This window comes from Dermatophagoides pteronyssinus, unplaced genomic scaffold, assembly GCF_027571235.1.
Source record: "Dermatophagoides pteronyssinus isolate colony J.1.1.1.1 unplaced genomic scaffold, Derpt_VIB-CSIC_2022.12 sq0048, whole genome shotgun sequence".
In the NCBI taxonomy this organism is placed as follows: Eukaryota; Metazoa; Arthropoda; class Arachnida; order Sarcoptiformes; family Pyroglyphidae; genus Dermatophagoides; species Dermatophagoides pteronyssinus.
The window spans coordinates 149,110-167,059 of record NW_027461571.1 but is presented as its reverse complement, the minus strand read 5'-3'; the positions used below and the strand labels follow the sequence as shown (position 1 = coordinate 167,059).

The 17,950-nt window shown below is 28.3% G+C and overlaps 5 protein-coding genes across 5 annotated transcripts; 1 reads left to right on the top strand and 4 right to left on the bottom strand.

Annotated features, from left to right (window-relative positions):
- Positions 1 to 755: 755 nt before the first annotated feature.
- LOC113796598 (uncharacterized) lies at positions 756 to 1,669 on the bottom strand. Its single transcript, XM_027346901.2, has 2 exons — positions 1,530 to 1,669; positions 756 to 1,431 (listed from the first exon to the last, which is right to left on the bottom strand). The coding sequence occupies exons 1-2, from the start codon at positions 1,536 to 1,538 to the stop codon at positions 931 to 933; spliced, it is 510 nt and encodes a 169-aa protein (XP_027202702.1). The 5' UTR covers positions 1,539 to 1,669; the 3' UTR covers positions 756 to 930.
- A 2,692-nt stretch (positions 1,670 to 4,361) lies between these two features.
- On the bottom strand, positions 4,362 to 11,947 carry LOC113796556 (protein madd-4-like). The gene is made up of 11 exons (XM_075824096.1): positions 10,717 to 11,947; positions 8,649 to 8,788; positions 8,449 to 8,548; positions 7,831 to 8,357; positions 7,550 to 7,754; positions 7,406 to 7,476; positions 7,195 to 7,338; positions 5,505 to 7,125; positions 5,294 to 5,446; positions 4,926 to 5,168; positions 4,362 to 4,833 (listed from the first exon to the last, which is right to left on the bottom strand). The coding sequence occupies exons 1-11, from the start codon at positions 10,768 to 10,770 to the stop codon at positions 4,600 to 4,602; spliced, it is 3,492 nt and encodes a 1,163-aa protein (XP_075680211.1). The 5' UTR covers positions 10,771 to 11,947; the 3' UTR covers positions 4,362 to 4,599.
- A 1,604-nt stretch (positions 11,948 to 13,551) lies between these two features.
- Tsen2 (tRNA splicing endonuclease subunit 2) lies at positions 13,552 to 14,760 on the bottom strand. The gene is made up of 2 exons (XM_027346854.2): positions 14,335 to 14,760; positions 13,552 to 14,247 (listed from the first exon to the last, which is right to left on the bottom strand). Exons 1-2 carry the CDS (start codon positions 14,758 to 14,760, stop codon positions 13,645 to 13,647), a joined length of 1,029 nt encoding a protein of 342 aa, XP_027202655.2. The 3' UTR covers positions 13,552 to 13,644.
- A 173-nt stretch (positions 14,761 to 14,933) lies between these two features.
- Phax (phosphorylated adaptor for RNA export) lies at positions 14,934 to 15,948 on the top strand. Its single transcript, XM_027346885.2, has 2 exons — positions 14,934 to 15,510; positions 15,567 to 15,948. The coding sequence occupies exons 1-2, from the start codon at positions 14,934 to 14,936 to the stop codon at positions 15,890 to 15,892; spliced, it is 903 nt and encodes a 300-aa protein (XP_027202686.2). The 3' UTR covers positions 15,893 to 15,948.
- Positions 15,878 to 17,036, bottom strand: LOC113796589 (uncharacterized). The gene is made up of 3 exons (XM_027346891.2): positions 16,662 to 17,036; positions 16,291 to 16,596; positions 15,878 to 16,220 (listed from the first exon to the last, which is right to left on the bottom strand). Exons 1-3 carry the CDS (start codon positions 16,865 to 16,867, stop codon positions 15,941 to 15,943), a joined length of 792 nt encoding a protein of 263 aa, XP_027202692.2. The 5' UTR covers positions 16,868 to 17,036; the 3' UTR covers positions 15,878 to 15,940.
- Between the last annotated feature and the right edge of the window lie 914 nt (positions 17,037 to 17,950).

The window sequence follows — 17,950 nt, the reverse complement described above, 5'->3', positions numbered from 1 at the left end:
TCCAATCCATTGTCACTTGCTCGCCACGTTGAGGCACACACCGTCACCAGAGCAAGATCAATATTCAATATCAATCAATAACAATTTTCGTTTGGCACCAAGTCAAATTATAGTGTGTGTGTTTTGTTTTTGTTTTTGATGCATAAAATTAACAATGTTTTTTTTTTCGTTCCTGGATCCAGGAAATCAACAGCAAAAAAAAAAAAAAATAAAAATCCTAATCTCATTCATATTCCGTGAATATTTTGATTCGTCCATCGATCAATCAATCAATCAATCAATCGATTAATCAATGGTTTCAACTGTTGAATAACATTCAAGTGGTGACCAGTAGCATTTTTACACCATTTTTTTTCACACAAAGATTTAAATTAAAAAACAAAGCATTGTTTTCGTTAATCATCATCGTCACATAATTTTTAATTAGTTTACAAACACGAAATTGTATCAACTTAATTATCGATCGATCGATCGATCGATCGATTTTGTTGGATACAATCATTTTTCCTGTCCTGGCTTTCATCAAAATTTTTTCATATTTTTCCTCTCTCTCTTGCATTGATTAATAATTAATTGGGATTTGGCGACTAAATCAAAAGAAAAAAAATGGATTAAACATTTGATTGATTGATTGATTGATCGATCGATCGGATGACCAAATCACAAAAGAGAAAATGAAAGTGAAAAATTGTCTTTTTTTTTGATAATTTGTAACAGTTTTTCGGTCGTTAGATCGAATAAATACATAGAGAAAATTGTTTTTTGATAGTTTTTTTCCACCACATTGATGTTATATGTGGGATTTTTTATTATAATTTCTTTTAATTAGAAGCAAAATTATCATTTCATTAAAAATATATATTTCCAAAATAAAGAATCCATAATTTTTCCAGAAAACTTTCCAGGCAAGATGTTTCCATTTGTCATGTTTTAATGAATGTTTGCATTTTTGGCAATTTTTTGTACAACTTCTTCTTGTACCGGGCGAATTTCCTGTACAATTCGTCGATATGGTTGAATAATTTCACGTACTTCTTGTATAACTGGCCTAACAATTTCATGTACTAAACGATGTGGTTCTTCTTCCGAACGGGATAATTGAAGTTCTGGTTTTGGTGCTGGAACATGTGTATGTTGTACATTTAATGGTGCTGATTGTGAACGATAATGTACATTAACTTCTTGTGCAGGTGATTGTACTAATAATGGTCGATTTAAAAATTGATTTTGTAATGTACCAGCATTAGCTTGTAATGCTTGTTCAGCATTTAATGGTGCAACCATAACCAATGCCATTTGACCATCTTGTATACCATGTTGTACTAATAATTGATGTAATGTAATTGAATGTGGATCCTGTTGTAAATAATTTGTTGGTGTTAATGGTTGCGATAATGCCAATGGCAATAACATTAACAATATTGCATATAACTTTATCAACAACAAAAAAAAACGGGAAAAAAATAAATCAAATTAGAATAACCGGATACTCAAAGGGTTAAATTAAGAATTGGCAAACAAACACATACCATATTCATGGTTGATTCAGCCAGGAAAAATTATTCAAAAAAACCAAGCAAAACAAAACAGCACAGCACAAAACAAACAACACAAAATTCCCAAAAAACACACCAAAATGAAATGATTCCAAATCGACAAAAATGTTCTGATATTTTATATTCCCATTTTTTACATCAGAAAAAAAAATTTTTGCTTCCAAAACGAGAAGCAAAAATAAAAGAAAAAAAATTCAATGCCTCTGTGTATTCATTACATACCACCACCACTACGGCAAAGACACGCCAAAACGCATTCCATTTTCATTAAAACAAAAAAAATCACATTCATTTTCACCTTTAAATGATTTTAAATAAGAATACAACAACAAACAAACAAAAAACAAAATGGTGGCATTCCATATTCATTAATTATTCGCTCGTTCGTTCTATATATTCACCATCAACATCTTAATCACACATTGTCGTCATTCATTTATCAAAATCCAATGAATGCTTTTTATCATTAACATTATCATTGAATGTAAGAAAAGTAATAGTAATATGAATGAATGCCTTGTTGTTGGAACAAGTTGTTGTTTCAACATTCGATTTTTTTTCAATGATAATAATAGCTTGATTAATCGAAATCAAAAAAACTAATGGATTGCAACAACAACAGGTATAAATTCATTTTGATGATCCATTTCTTCTTGTTATTATTATTTTTTACATGTACATTTTTTTCGCTATCTTTTGTACGTTTTTTCATTATCACATACACATTTGTATTATCGCTTGGTTCCAAATCATCATTCATTCAAATATGGAGATCCGATCAAAACAAAACGAAATAACAAAAAAAAATCATTGAAGAAACAAAAAAGGTGGCGTTGTTAGTGGCCATACAATGCACTTTTGTCCCTCGTCGCTATTGATTGATATGATAATCGTCGAATGATAAATATTTGCTCTGATTTATTTATTCGTTGTTTTTGTTGTTTGCTTCCAAAAAGATTTTTTTGCTAATTGAAAATCCATTCATTATCATTTTTGGTTTTTTCCCCGTTTGGAACAAGAGAAAAGGGGAGAGAAGAAAAAAAAACAAAAAAGAATTATCAAAATGAAAACGTGTTTTTTTAAAACATCGGCAATGAATCGATATAAAAGAAACAAAAAAAAGAAAAAAAAAGATTAAAATCAATTTTATTGATTTTTGAATTCGAGGCAATTGAATTCATTCGCATCATCATCGTTCAATCCATAACCTTGGTGGAAAACAATATTTTTTTTTTCGCAGCCATTTTAACCACAACAGTCGGGTATATATTTCAGAATTTCAACTTTCGTTTCTGCATCTTTTGTTATGTAATCGAATGAATGTAATTGAAATTCCCAGAGAAAAACTGTTTATAAATTTTTATCTAAATTGAAAAAGAAAATATTAATTACAAAAAAATCTATCTATTTATTTTGTAATTCAAGGAAATTTACTTGTGTGAATAATAATAATAATAAATAAATAATTTAGTAATCAACGGATTAATCACTTCCGATTAGAGGTTTTTCTTTTTTGCATTTGTTTTTCTGTTTGTCGTTCTATTTCAGATCTACGAATAGCTGAAGAAGAAGAAGAAGAAAAAGGATTTTTATCGATTTGGAAATGAAAAAAAAAAAAATTAAAAATCGATTTTTTTTTGAATCAAATTCAATCAATCATGATTAATCCAGAAGAAAGAAAAAATTAACTGAAACAAAAAAATACGCATTGGAATAATGAATGTTTAATGAACAACAACAAAAAAAACAGCAAAATGTTTGAAACTAACAATCTAATCTTATCGTGGATATATGTGTGTGTGTGTGTGTGGTAAATGGATGTAGGAAAATGTAAAAAACTGTACACCTGTAGGGCATTTATATTGAAGCAAACCATCATCATCAGTTTTTGGATTTCAAGTTTTTATTTTTGTTGTTTGTTCAAATTTCATCATCATCATCATTATCGTTATATTCATAATATGTCAATGATAGTGTAAACTTGTTGAAAAAAAAATCCAATTCGTGAAAGTAAGAAAAAAAGAAAGGTTAGTTTTGATGCTTTCCGCATGCAAATGTCATTCGACAAATTTTTTTTTACAACCAATTTGACAGTTAGAAAATATGCCAACAAAAAAAAAATATTAATCCTTTTTTTCCTTTGGAATTCTGAAATCCAATCTAAATTGGATTTAATAAATCAATGAATATAACTGAAAGGTAAATGGTAAATGTAATTTGAATTTTGAATTTTGCAAAACGATGGCGTGGCAGACAAAAATGATTTTTCGATGATTTTTCTTCTTATTATTAATTTTTGTCGATGATTATGATGATGTGGAAGGGAAAATTTTTGATTGATTAAAGAAAACTTGTGGAATTAAAAACTTGGAAACAAAAAAAAACTTGCACTTGAACGAGACAGACACATGAATATAAGAAGTAACATCGTCATTTTGCAAAACTAGATTTTTTTCTTTTTTTTAAAAATATTTTTTTGAATGAATCCAGCCTGTCAACGAGAAAAGACAAAATGTAACATCATCATCATCACCATCGGATCATCATCTTTTTTTTGAAGATCATGATCATGATCATCTTCATAATTCAAATCTTTGAAACTTGTTTTGCTCCTTTTTAACACCATTTAATCATCGATAATCATGTTTTGAATTGAAGAAAATCTTGAATAAAAAAAATCAGGAGATTTCCAATCGAGAAAAAATTATTATTATTATTTTTTTTACAAATCAAAAAAAAAAGGATTAAGATTGATTTTAACAGACAAACAAACAAAAAAATACTGTACAATTATACTATACATTCAATATGGGAGAAGAAAAATGAAATGAATACTGATTTTCATTACTTTTTTTTTTTGGCTGTTTTTTAAGTAAATGAATGTATGTGTGTGATACACACACACGAACACATCAATTATTAACCAATTGAAAATGAGGGAAAAATGCATGTTGAAAATGAAAGTGAATTGCGTGTGAATGAATGAATGAATGGATTAAATATTTTGGTCAATTTTGATTTTGATGTCATCATTCATCATTCATTAAAAAGGATTAATTGTGACCACATCATTATTGTCATCATCATCATCATCATCAGCATTGATGTTTGGCTTGATTAATCCATTACAATAATTATCATCAATAATTTGATCTTGTAATCGTACATCATTCCAAACGCAACGTATTAACAATCTTGTCCTCGATTCATTATTTTTTTGTTGTTTTTCTTCATTATATCTATTCGAATTATCATCAATGCAATCATTGTTACGGCACTATTGACAAACAAAATCAAAATAATAAACAAAAAAAATTGAAAAATTAAAATTTGAAACATTAATAATTACAAATCAAATGAAAAACAAACTTTTCTTTCATTCAAATCAAATGATTCTTCTTTTTCTATTTCTGTCAATGAATGTTGAATTGTTTTATTGAAAATTTTCCACATTGGTATACAATTCATATGATAACATTCTTGTTGCGTGATTGGTTTGTTTGAATTCCAATGATAACATTCAGATTCATCCATATTGATTGTACCATTTTGATTATGACATTCAACATTTCGCCATTGTATTCCTTTATGTATGTCTATACAACCTTGACACTGTGTGATTGAATGATTAAAAAAATGAAAAATGAAATAATTTTTCCATAATTGACAAAAAATCACTGGAATCCTTTGTGGCTCCCTATGAAGCCATTCTCTCTCTCTTTTTCATACACACTCACCTCAGACCATTGGCCAACCATCCAATATGAACATGTTTGTAGGCCACATATTTCAAATGTATTCGGTTTAGTCAGGCCTGATTCAATACAAAATGAATCATTAAGTTTACGTGTCATATTGTCTAATCGTTCATAACATTGACTATGTCGAATCTAATATATTGAAAAAATATTTTAGTTTCACATAAATAAAATCATATCAATAAATTACTTTAAATCCAAATCCACCGCAAGGTATTGTACAATTAGACCATGATGTTGTAATCCAATTCAATTGGCCATATGGTTTTTCTATTTGTTTTTCATCATTAATTTCATTCGAATTATCCACTAATGATAATTGTGGTGATTGTGAAGATTTTTTATTTGATTTTCTAACCAATGCAATCAGTTCCTGAATACCTCCAAGTCGATCAGGTCGTATTCGATCATTATCATTATCATCATTATTATCATAAGATAAATATTGTCTTTTTGTTTCACTTTTTAATGAATATTTTTCCATTTCTTGTGATACATCCAATTCATTTTGATAATAATTATTACTTATTTCTGTGGTCGTTGTTGTTGTTGAATGTTGATCATTCATAAAATCATTATTATTATTATTATCCATTAATCGAACAACATGTAAAAACATTGAATGTTGAATGATATCATCATCATTATTAGAATCATAATTGTAGATACATTTATAAACACCAGTATCATTGGATTTTATCATTCGGATTTTAAGAAAATTATCCATCATTATAATATGTTTACGATCCGGTTGAATAAGATCATGACCTTTTAACCATATTGGTTTGATTTCGGTTGTTGTTATTGTTGTTGTTTGTAATGGTAATGGACATAAAAGTTTAATTCGTGAACCTTCCATAATGGTTACTTCTCCTTGTACTTTAAATACATGTTTATATTGTATTTGATGATTATTTAATCGATTATTATGATGATTTCGTTTAGATTTTCTTATCATTTCACCACCATTATTTCCCATCAATAACAATGATGATGATGATGATGATGTTCGACGACATGGTTTAAGATTACATTGTTTCGATATTTTTGGTTTTTTTGCTAATGAACATTCAACAAACGATACGTTTTGCAGGCCACCAATAACATAATCTTTTACACAATAAATATTACGTTTTTTTAATCCACCACCACATTCACGGGAACATTTTTGCCATGCATGTGTATCCCATCTGGCCGGACAATCAAATTGATTACATTTACGTTCGATTAATGGTTTAAGTGAATCACATTGATCATCAGGAACAATGACAAAATTTTTTGATCCTCTTGCTACTTCATGTATACAAAGAACAACACGAGTTTGATATCCACCTTCACCACATTTTTTCGAACAATCGCCAAATTCACTCAAATTCCATCTTGGTAAACATGGTTGATCATTACAAATTCTTGTATAGGTTTCGGGTTTTGTTTCCAATGGACAAAGCTCGGTAGGCATTCGTTGATTATCGCTAATTCGAATACAATCAATTATCGATTCTTGTGTACCACCTAAACAATTTGCTGAACATTTTGTAAAACCAGTAATTTTCCATTGAAATTTTTCATCAATAAAATTATCATCAGGTTCAATAATATAATTATTTTCTTGAAGAGAATCTTTTCCATCCATATGACAATCATATCCATAACATATTTGTATATCTGATGGTCTTGATCCTGAACATTGATTAAATGGTATTGTTGCAAATGTTTTTGAAAATTCCAAATAAATTCGACATTTAACACTACGTTTTTTATAGCCAATTCCACAAGTAACATTACACGAAGACCATTGTCCAACATCATAGCTGAGGGAAATTGACATTGAAAAAAAAATTTAGAAAAAAATTTCAAAATTCAATTAAAATAACCTTTACCTTGGTTCATTGATCATTGAATCAATGACAATATGATTGTTTGGTGAATCTTCTTGCGAATTTGTTGATTTACCATTTAAACAATCAGATATATCTGAACAATTACGACTATCTAATGGTCGAAGTTGCCAATCACATTTGTCACTATAATAAATAAATTTCGAATGAAAAATTATAAATGGGAAAGATTTCAATGAAAAAAAACAATTACCTTGGCAATCCTTGATTATCTTTGCATATAACATGACGCTTTTGAGTACCGTTACCACATGTTTCAGAACACTATTTATAAATATTTTAAAAATTATGATTAATCATTTTAAAAATGTTTTCAACAAAACAAAAAAAAACATACCGCTGACCAAGGTCCTTCATACCATTCTGGACATTCTTCTTCATTACATTTTCTTTCAGTTTCAGGTCGTTTCAGACCAATTTTTTCACATTGTTTTTCATCCATTTTTACATTATGATTTATATTCAATACACAATATATGGCACGTATTTGATAACCTGTTCCACATTTTTGTGAACATTTTGACCATTCTTCTGTTATCCATCTTTTTTGTAATTGAAAAAAAAATTGTCAGAATTAAATCAATTTTAAAAAAAAATTAAATAAAATAAACAACCAACCTAAATTTACAATGTTCAATCGATGATTCACATTGTGATGTTATTGGATTTGGTCGTTCATCTTGTCGACAAAATAAATCATCAACAATTATTTCAGTACTAACATCCGTACAAAAAACTGTTGATGTACGAAATTGTGATAATTGATAATCATTGGAACAAATGGTTGAACAATTTGTTTCAAATCGATGTTGCCATCTATAAGTATGATTTTTACATGATGATCCATCACCACCACAAACACCACAATTATCAATTTTTTTTGTCGATCCAAGTTGAAGATCACAACCAACACTCATACATTTTCCGGATACACATACATCTAATGAATCGGTTGTACATCGTGTACCATCCGTTATGAATGGTGATAATTTGGCAACAAAATTTAAACCATTTGCTTTACATGTTAAACTACATGGATCAGTTGGATCAATAAATGCAATCCATTCATAATAACGTTCTCTATATGGTTTATTATTGAATGATGAACATTGTGATTGACGAAAATTTGTTTTCACAATACATGGCTTATTTGCATGCAAAAATTCAATTTTGAAAAAAAAATTCAATGAACAAAATGATTTGAAACATTAATTGAAAAATAAAATGAAAAAGTACCTGCATATTACATAATTTATGTCGTTTAAATTGGCCATTTTTACAACCAGAACGAGCCAAACATTTTCGAACTGAGGTAGTTATTCCTCCATCACAGATTCTTTTAGTGTAGTTTGTTCAAAAGGAAAGTTTCAAAAGCAAAATCAATGAGTTTTTTTCATTTCATAAAATCCAAAAAAATATGAATGCATGATTATTACCTAGAACAAGGAGACCAAGGTGACCATAATGACCATTCATTTATTTCATGAACAACATCATTCGATAATATTGATATCGATGATGATGATGACGGTGATAATACATTAAGGCAACAATAATCATTGATCAAAAATAATGGCTATAAATGGGGGAAGAAAAGGACGAAAAATTAATTTCCAAAATGAAAAATCCAAAAATGAATAGTAAATGTTTGTAATAAATTTTTGATCATTCAATTTTTTTATTTTCCTAATATATCTGTAAGCAAAATATCTATCAAATAATGTTATTAGTATCATCATCATCAATAAGTGGATGATGATAACGAAATTGAAAATTTCATTTTCCAGATAAACACAGACATGAACAAACAAACAACGATCTAAATGTTTTTGAAAAACATTAAAATTCAGGAAATGATGATTGCTAAGAAAAGCAATTTTTTTCTCCTGAATGAATCACAAAAAAAACAGAAATATAAACAAACAAACAAAAAATGTTTTTGTTTTTCAGTGGGGGAAAAACGTTAGAATTTTTATTTTTCAAATTCTATTTTTCAATTCTACAATGACAGTGAAATGTGTACTTGTTTCGTTTTTTTGGATGTCAAAAGATTTGTGTTTGAAAGATTTTTGTTTTGTTTACAATAACAACAACGATTCTGAAAAAAAACTTCAGGATCATCAAAAAAATTTTTTCATCGAAAAGAAAAAATCTTCGAAAAGAATCGATTGAATTGAAAATATTTTTAGCCAAGTTGGCAATTTGATGATTTGTGTGTGTATGTTTTATCCATGCCTGATGATATCTTTTAATCTTGAGTTTCGAAAATGAAATGATAATTTTCTTTTAAAAACAACCAAAAAAAAAGAAAGGTAATAAATCAAATCGAAAAGAATCGATCTAATTTATAAGATAAATTCATTCATTCCGGATTGTGAAAAGAAAAAAATATTCAAAATCCGAAATCACCCTTCAATATTTGGTTGGTGGTGGTGGCGAAAAACACAAAAATGATCGTAATCTTTTTTTTTGAAAAGGGAAAAATCAAGGGAAAATTCACATGCATTGAATATTATATCATTCTTCTACCACGATTAAATGGTATATGAGAGAGAAAAAAAAATCCAATTACAGGAAAATAATAATAATTTCACGAATGATGTTCACAGGTCACGAAATATACAAATTGCATATATCAAACATAGATGTTTGGCTGATTTTTTTTTTCATTGAAAATTCAAAAATAATCAAAAATCAAATTGATCAATCTAATATTTTTTTCCCCCAGCAATGAATGAATTAAATTAATGATATCATTTTTAGTAATAAAACACATTTTATCTATACATATTTGATTTTTTCTGGTTTTTTTCAGCCTGTGTATAGCATGAATTTTCTATTGATAATCAACATGAATATAATTACATTCGGTAAGCACATGTAAACAACGAAAAAAAAATACATCAAGTAACAACAACAACAACAAATCAATGGATCTCTGAAAAAAAACTAAGCTAAGTTATTAATGCGTTTTTTTAGATATGTGAAACAAACAAACGAAAAGCGAAAAAAAAATTGTACGAAAATTCCATTCTTTGTTTTGGCTGATATACCAAAACAAACAAACAAGACAAAATGCAAATATTATATTTATTTAGTGGCCAGAAGAGAATTATAAAAAGTTTTTTCTATAAAAAAAAGATAAGAAATAAGCATAGTGCCAACAGATTTATGTATGAATGAATGAATTAAGCAGAAAAACTTTGACTTTTTTTTACTTTGACTTTGTTTGTCAATCAATAGGATATGGTTCGAAAGAAAAAAAATTCACAAATAACGTATAATGAAAATATGTTATTTTAAAAATTTAATTTAAAATGAAACAGAAAACTGATGCTATTGTTTTGTTTTTTGAAATTTGAACCCATAAAATTTTTTTTAGTAATTAATTTCAAACAAAAGAATCCTAATTTATGAGTCGAAATGTTCTTTGTTTGATATTTTGAAGAATTTTTTCAACAACAAAAAAACAAAACAAAAGAGAAAATCAAACAAGATACATACGCAAAAGATTATGGTGAAAAATATTAGCAATTTATAATGATGTGGATGTTTCATTTTTGTTGTTGTTGTTGAATTGAAGAAGAAAAAAATTCTCGATAAAAATCAATTAAACATCATTCAGAGCCAAACAGATGGACACAATGGTTCGAATGATTCACCATCATCATTATTATTACATTCGGTTGCAAAACATTTCACACACACACACAAAAATTTTTGATTGATCAGTTGAAACTTTGGGATGCAAGAATAAGAACAAAATGACAAGAAATGATGTAATTTTTGATTGCAATTCATGATGATGATGTTTTTTTGGAAATAACACAAAGGCGTCAGCGATCAAAATGCGCCTGACATTTTTTGTTTTGTTCGGGATGTTATATTCGGACAAGAAACCAGAATAGTGAAATTAGGCAAAACAGTAAAAAAAAAATTCACATCGTTGTCAAAAAACAGAATAATGGAACGGATGACGGCGTTGACAAGTCGTCGTTTTTTTTTGGGGTTTTTTTTTCTTGTTTGATGCTGGTCACAAATCGAAAAACCAAATGGTAATGTAATGTTTGGCTGGTTGGTTGGTTGTTTCAAACAAAACAAATTGAAGAACACATCAGAATCGACCAACCAAACACTCACTACATACATTAATAAAATCATATAAGAGATTTTTCATTATTTTTTTTGGGCGCGCAAGACTACGACGACGATGCGAGAAATGGTTGTTGAAAATAAATGGTGATGGCTGTGTTTTTGTGTTTTTGTATTATTCTTTGCTTTGTTCGGTTGATGTTGTTGTTGGGTCAGAATTGCGCCGTTCTTCGGCTTTCATCACAGTAAAGTGACTTGTACAAAATGAAAAAGAGATACGGGTCGTTTTCATCATCAGTCAGTCAGTCAGTCATTCTTTCTTCGAACGATGTTTTTTTACGATGACGACCCAGAAACTAAAATCGAAAACTGTTTTCCACTTATACATACAATACACATTCTCTCACACACGATTGATGTATTTTCGATTTCAATTTTTTTTTAAAACCCGAAAAAAAACAAAACTGCCGCATCAATTTATCCATTTATTCATTCATACACCCAGACACACACACACATTATATTGACAAGTATAAGTTTTCATAAGTATTTTTCGTCACTTTATTTGAGAGCAAGGGAGAGAGAGAGAATAATTTTTTGTTGGTTATCAAATTGATGATATTGATATGTGTGTGTGATAATAATAATAACAAACATTCATATATGAATTTAGATCGAACGAACGATCGATCAATTGATCGATTGATTGATTGATTGATCAAAATAATGTTGTTGTTGTTGTTGTTGTTGTGATGTTATAATGGATTTATATATTTGTTACGATGACAACAACGAACGAACGAAATGAATGAATGATTTTTTGTTTCTGGTAAATTGAGGAAAAAGTTTTTTTAAAAAAAAACAAGCGACAAATTTTAAAAAAAAAATTAGTTTTTTCCATTGATATGATGGATGGAAAAGTCAACAACAAAAACGACATATGGAAAGTTCAATTAACAATGTTGTTGTTGTTGTTTTGTTGTAAATAATAAATCAATCTGTATTTTGTGATGGAAAATGAATCCAAAAACAAAAACATAAAAGAATATCAATAAACAAAACAATTGAATTCAAATGATTTTGTTTTGAGATTTGCTTTCAAGATTTAGAAAAATCTGGCTAAAATCTGATTGAATGACAAAAATGGTAATGATGCTGATGATTATGATCAAATGAAAGTTAAACACAAACACAAAAAAAAAAATACATTTTTTTTGGGAGGTAAATCTCTATAAGTATATTTTGGGGGAAGAGGGGGTTAAAAACACCTAGGTAACAAACAGCAGCAGATGTATAATGTTGTTGTCGAAGGTGTCCATCATCATTTGATGGTCGGTATATTCTCCACTATTCTTAATACAGAAAAATGTTTTTCTGAGATAAAAATTATTGATTTTTGTTTGGCAACTTTTTTTCCCTGAAAAACAAATGGAATTCAAATTCAAACATACTTGATTTTCAGAAAATGGAAAAATCTCAAGACCCAAGAAATGTATTCGGCTTTCTCTATTTTTGAGTGGTTTTTCTTTTCTTCTTCAATGATGATGATGATATTCTCTCTCTTTTTTTGGACTCTGCGCCAAAAAAAAAATTTTTTCTCTTTCGCGGTTTTCAGTTCTGGGTTGTTGATGATGATGATAAAAGTTTATTGTGGTTGCCGATGGTATGCATGTTTTTTTTCGGATGATGATGATGGTGATAATGGTGGCCTTGCCCGATGAAGAAAAAAAGAGGAAAATTCTCCAAGGTAACCAAACAACAAAAAGAAAAAAAACCACAACCAATCAAAAGAACTGTTTTAAAACGATTCGATGATGAATATGAAAATAATTTTGTGTATACAATATCGAAACACACACACATAATGCCAGTAAATTAGACTTTTTGGTTGTTGTTCGAGAAAGAGAGCGAGAAAGATGGTTCCGATGGTAAAAAACAAACAAACAAAAATTTTTTTTCAAGTGTTGTTGGCTGGCTGTTGTTCGGGGGTCGATCGATCCGGTGTACGAAGTTCGTTCCATGTATTCAAATTCATTCGTAAAAAAAGCAAACAACAATCAAGAAGATCAACAAGGGTTTTTCGAGGGTCGGTATCGACGGATCATCAAGATAGATGAATTTATAGTGAGAAAAACTTCGAACCGAATCAAATCCGATGAACAAACAAAAACCAAAAGAAAACATTCGAAATTGGTAATGGACGAATTTCAAATTTTTTTTCCTGCCTTTTTCACACTATCGCAATAGTTGACAACAAAAAAAACTATCGATTGTTTATTTGATCGATAATAAAAAAGTTTTAATTTTTTAAATTTTAAAAATTTTTAAAAAGAAAATAAATTAACCACCACCATTTTGCCATGAATCTAATGTTTGTCGTCGTAATTGAATAAGATTAATTTTAAAATATTTTATACAACCAGGACCACTAATTTGTAATTTGGAACGATATCTTTCAGGTATTATTACCGTACATAGAATTAATTCTTTCCGGGAATTATTCGATATCCGAATTAGACCGGATATTTCATTATAATTTAAGGTTTTTGTTTCATTATCAGTTGTATTATCATCATATTTATATTCAATAATTATTGCATAATGTGAATGATTAAATGGTGGTCCTTCTTCATAAAGCAGATAATCCACACCGAATTTAAAACCATTATTAACAACAAAACCTTGTGAACGAAAATAATAATAGGCTGCAAATCTGGTTACAAATTTTGTTGAACAATCATTATTATCATTGGATAGTTGACAAAAACATTGCCACAGTTCATCAAGACCATAAAATTCTTTGCTAGAATTTTTCTGAATTTTCAGCATTCCAAATACATAGCTAAGAAAATAAGCTTCTTCAAGATTTAATTTCATACAGGTGAATGAAGTTTTTTGCTCAGTGGATTCGATTGTTGGATTTTCATTCGTTGTTTTAAGTTTCTATATTTTACAAATGTAAGAAAAAAAGAATAAAATAAAATTGAGAAAAGAACCAAAACAAACATTCAACTGAAACAACAACATTACATTTGTATCACCGATAAAATTTGTTAATGCTGATGATATGTTAACGGTATTTAATGAAAAAAATCCAACAGTAAATTTTGGTTTATTTTTATTTGTTGCTGATTGTTGTTGTTGACGTTTACTTTGAGTATCAATCATTGATTTGAAAATAATTTCACGGCTAGAATGTGCACCGAAAAAACCCATTTTATTTAATGCTAAAATAGTTGGTAGATCATCGATTGAAATTAATTTTTCATTTTCTATTAATCGCCCGATTGCCATTAAGAAAAATTCTTCTTTTGAAAATGGCCATATAGTTTTGTTTTTTAAATCTAACATTGGATATGGAAACGGTAGATTAATCTGTGATTTACAGAATGATTTACCCAATGAATGATTATGATTTGGTCGAGTGGATTTGGACATCTTTTTGGATCGATCCATATTTTTGAAAATTTAAATTTCAAAAAATTTTCAAAGTTTTTTGTTTACAATTCAAAGACACGTGCGAAATCCGTTCATAAACACTAGGACATTATTTTCACGTGGATCCTCATCGAATGTTTTTTTTTCTTGTTTTGTTTTGGTCCAAAAATTTTTTCATTTTTTAAAATAAAATGAATTCATTTAGATTAGATGATAATATGATGAATACTCAACGACCACCATTTCGATTTGAACCACCTGGTTCTTCTTCTAGTGATGATTCTGACTGTGATGATAATAAGGTTGGCAGTGGACGATGTCATCTTTTAGCCAAAATTGATGATGAAAACAATTTGGATGATAAAATTTCAAAAAATGACCTGAATCCATTTACACAACCATCACCAAAACTAGCAATTATTGATCATAAACAATCAAATATTAAGAATAAATTTAGTATTTGGTCGGAAATTCTTTTGGAACAACAATTAACCGAAACAATGGATGAAACATTACAGATTAAAGATCGGCGTTCAGCAGCACGACGACGAAAACGTATGCGATTGCAGCAAAAAGCTCAAGAACAACAACAACAACAGCAGCAATCAAATGATGATGCGGAAAATTATTTTCAATGGACACAAAAAGATTTTGAAAAAAAATTTGGCAAAAAAAATCCAAATGAACAAAAACCAAAACGTATACGTAAACCAGGAGTTGTCGGTGAAATTGCCTATAAACTTAAAGAAGCAAGAACCGATATTATCAGTAAGTTTAATGTTTTTTTTAATCAAAAACTTTTTACAATCTTTTTTTTATTACAGAAAATATTGTCGATGTTCTTGGTGAACAACGTGCACGACAATTAACAGCCGAAGTATTAGATATTATTGATGTTGGTGGTATTATGATTGAAAATCAACAACGTAAACGTTCACCAGGTGGAACATTATTTTATTTAATTAAAAATGATTCAACAATTACTGATGAACAACGAAAATTAATATTTGGTAATCGTGAAATACGTGAACGTAATCGTCAGGTAAAAAAATTAAAACATAAACGTAAACAATCGGTTGGTGGCAACAAAAACAACAACAGCAAAAATGTTGTAAACAAAAGAAAAAAGAATAAAAAACGAAAAAAATGATAATTTTTAATTAACTAAAAAAACAAACGTTTATTTAATAAAAGATCATTATCTCATTACTTGACAAACAATAAATGCTAATTCATTAACAGAAAAATTCATTACAAATTTTGAATCACAAGTACGTTTAACAGTTTTATTTGACATTTTTTGTTCAATAAATACTTCCCAAAATGAACCGAAACGTTTTTTCATTGCTGCTTTAACATAACGTGCCATATCTTTTGGATTTTCAAATTTTAACGCTGCATATTCGGCTTTTGTAATGGCAAAACGTTGTTGATCGATTGGCATTTTGGCTGTTTTAATATCAATATCGACCGGTGCACTAATTTTGAAAATAATCAGAAAAATGAAAAATCAAAAATCAATTTGAAAATCAAAAATATAAAACATACATAAAAGCAAAATCTTCTGGATGTAATTCTTTTTCAGGTGTACCAGCTAAATCATCTTCAATATTATGTTCTTCACCTAACCAATTTTTACCATAATACATAAATAATTGTCCTTTACGAAAACGATAAATACCACCAGAATTTATAATCCAATCTGAATATGAATCAGACATTTTATTGATTTTTTTATTTTTACCACCAAACACATCAAACATTATTGAAATATTATCTTCAGTTTTTACTTCACACCAATGACGATAAAATGTTGTTTTTGTCGTTGATGATGATGATTTTTGTGGATATTTTCTTTGAAAATTTAGAAGTTTTTAAGAAAATTTCATTAACGGTAAAATACAATTACAACAACATACCCTTTAATATCATAACGATCATCTGGTTCGATAATTTTCTTTTTAAATTTTCTTACATTATTATTTGATGAATCACGAAAACATTGTATTTCTACGGGAATATTCAGCTTATTCCATAATGTAATCCATGTATCACATTGAACAACCATTGGTTGTTGTAAAGATAATAGAAATATCAAAATGAATATACAGGAATATTGATTCATTATTAGTGAAATTATTTGATTAAATTAACCAGGTATTCAGGTATTTGAAATGTGAAGATGAATTTTTTGCATCTTCTTCTTTTTTTTGTAGAAAAAAAATGGGGAAAATTAGATGTTCATTGGTGAATCAATTGGTTGGATTGCAACAGAAACAGAAAACAAAATAGCAACAACAACAACATTTTTTTTCTGTTGCTATTTTGTTGTTACTGTTGTTGTTGAATTGATATTCAATGACGAATTCGTTATTTGTTGGAGAAAGAAGAGAAATGGACATCATGATGATGATGATCATCATTATTTATTACTTCATGATGAAGAAAAACACTATACACGTACTGCAGATAATGTTGATGGATGACATTGAAACTTTTTGCTGTTTGATTTCATAAATTTTTTTGTTTGTTTTTTCACTCAATTCAATTCATTTTTCAATTTTGAATTTCGAAATCCTGGATATATACTTTTTTAAAATCAACAAAAAAAAGGAAAGTTTGAATCATGTTTGTTTATTGTTTCCTGATGTTTGTATCGATTCACTAGCATCATCTATTGATTGATTTTGTAAAAACAAAACGAAATAGAGCTAAAAAAATACTTGATCATCATCAAACATTAAAACCATCCAATGTAATTATACCGGGTCTTGGTTGTCATCATGAATTTACAATCAAAAAATTTGAATGTTAAGTTGATTTTACTTTTTACTTTTGTTTTTGTTTTTGTTCATTCAATTAAAATTCAGTATATTTTTTGGCAAGATTGGATTACTGGTCAAAAGATGGCGTAACTAATACCACATTTTTATTTATTTATTTTTTTTTTTGAAAATAAAGGTATTTTCAAATCCATTCATTATTTTGATGTAATTTGGATGGATAATAAAATGGATAATATCGAAGATAATATCATCATTCATTTAGTTAGTTAGTGAATGTACAAAAAAGAATGGTCAAATTAAGTCGATAATGATGATGACAATGAATGAATGCTGGTGATAATTATTATTATTGTGTTGAAAATTATAACAACAACAATCATCATCATCAAATAGACAAGGTCAGAAATGATTCCAACAAAAAA